Here is an 875-nt window from a genome sequence, read left to right on the forward strand (position 1 = left end):
TGAGGCTTCCATCACATCTTCATATTTCATTTCAACAATATCAATTTCAGCCACTAAATTAACTGACGCTGCCATTTCGTTATCTTCCGTTGAAATAACAGCTTTCTTTTCGTAACTAATTTCATCAATATCTTCTCGTTTTGTTTTCCAATCATTATAAATATTTATTTTATCTCTGATCTCTTGTGTATCATTTTGATAATGCAGAACGTTCTCTTCTATAATCTGTCGTTTAATATTTAGAAAGTTCTCTGAAAAGTTATTTGTATCTTTATTTGTATTGACAATTACATCGCTCTGCTGCTGTAATTGCATTCGCAGACGCTCATCTACCTCAACTGCAGTACAACGCAGTTTATAACTAATACTTAAACGATATGAGCAACATCTGCATACATTGGAAGGTAATTTATCATCCGGAGAAATCTAAAAACACGAAGAATATAATATTATTTATATATTATGTAATAAAAATGTAAGTTCAATAGTTTAAACGTGCCAAAATGTATCATACATCTCTTAAACTTACATCGATCGGTAAACATGTATTTATTTTTTCGAGAATATTGTCTTCATCTTGAAATATTGGAAAACAGTTTCGAGACTGTTTTCCACACAAACGGCATACTCCGACTCTCTCGTGTTCGTTAGCCATGCTTTATTGAAAGTTTACCTTTGTAATCATTTTATGTTTCTACAAAGATTTTTTGTCTAAACAAGGTCAAATGCTCTGTTCACAAAACAAAAACTTTTCCATTAAAAAATAAATAAATACGAAATAAATCTGTTTTATTATCATAAGTTAATCGTTAAAAGCAAATTATATGTTTTCTTACAAAAAAAGGTCTTAATGTACATTTAACAAAATTAATATT

At 29.0% G+C, this 875-nt stretch overlaps 1 protein-coding gene across 1 annotated transcript; it reads right to left on the reverse strand.

Annotated features, from left to right (window-relative positions):
* Window positions 1–15: 15 nt before the first annotated feature.
* Window positions 16–715, reverse strand: LOC105461093 (zinc finger protein hangover-like; the record flags this gene model as incomplete). The annotated part of the gene is made up of 2 exons (XM_011707580.1): window positions 530–715; window positions 16–426 (listed from the first exon to the last, which is right to left on the reverse strand). Coding segments are annotated over exons 1-2 (537 nt in total), but the record flags the coding sequence as incomplete, so codon positions are not given.
* Between the last annotated feature and the right edge of the window lie 160 nt (window positions 716–875).

This window comes from Wasmannia auropunctata, unplaced genomic scaffold, assembly GCF_000956235.1.
Source record: "Wasmannia auropunctata unplaced genomic scaffold, wasmannia.A_1.0 LD309394.1, whole genome shotgun sequence".
Classification (NCBI taxonomy): Eukaryota; Metazoa; Arthropoda; class Insecta; order Hymenoptera; family Formicidae; genus Wasmannia; species Wasmannia auropunctata.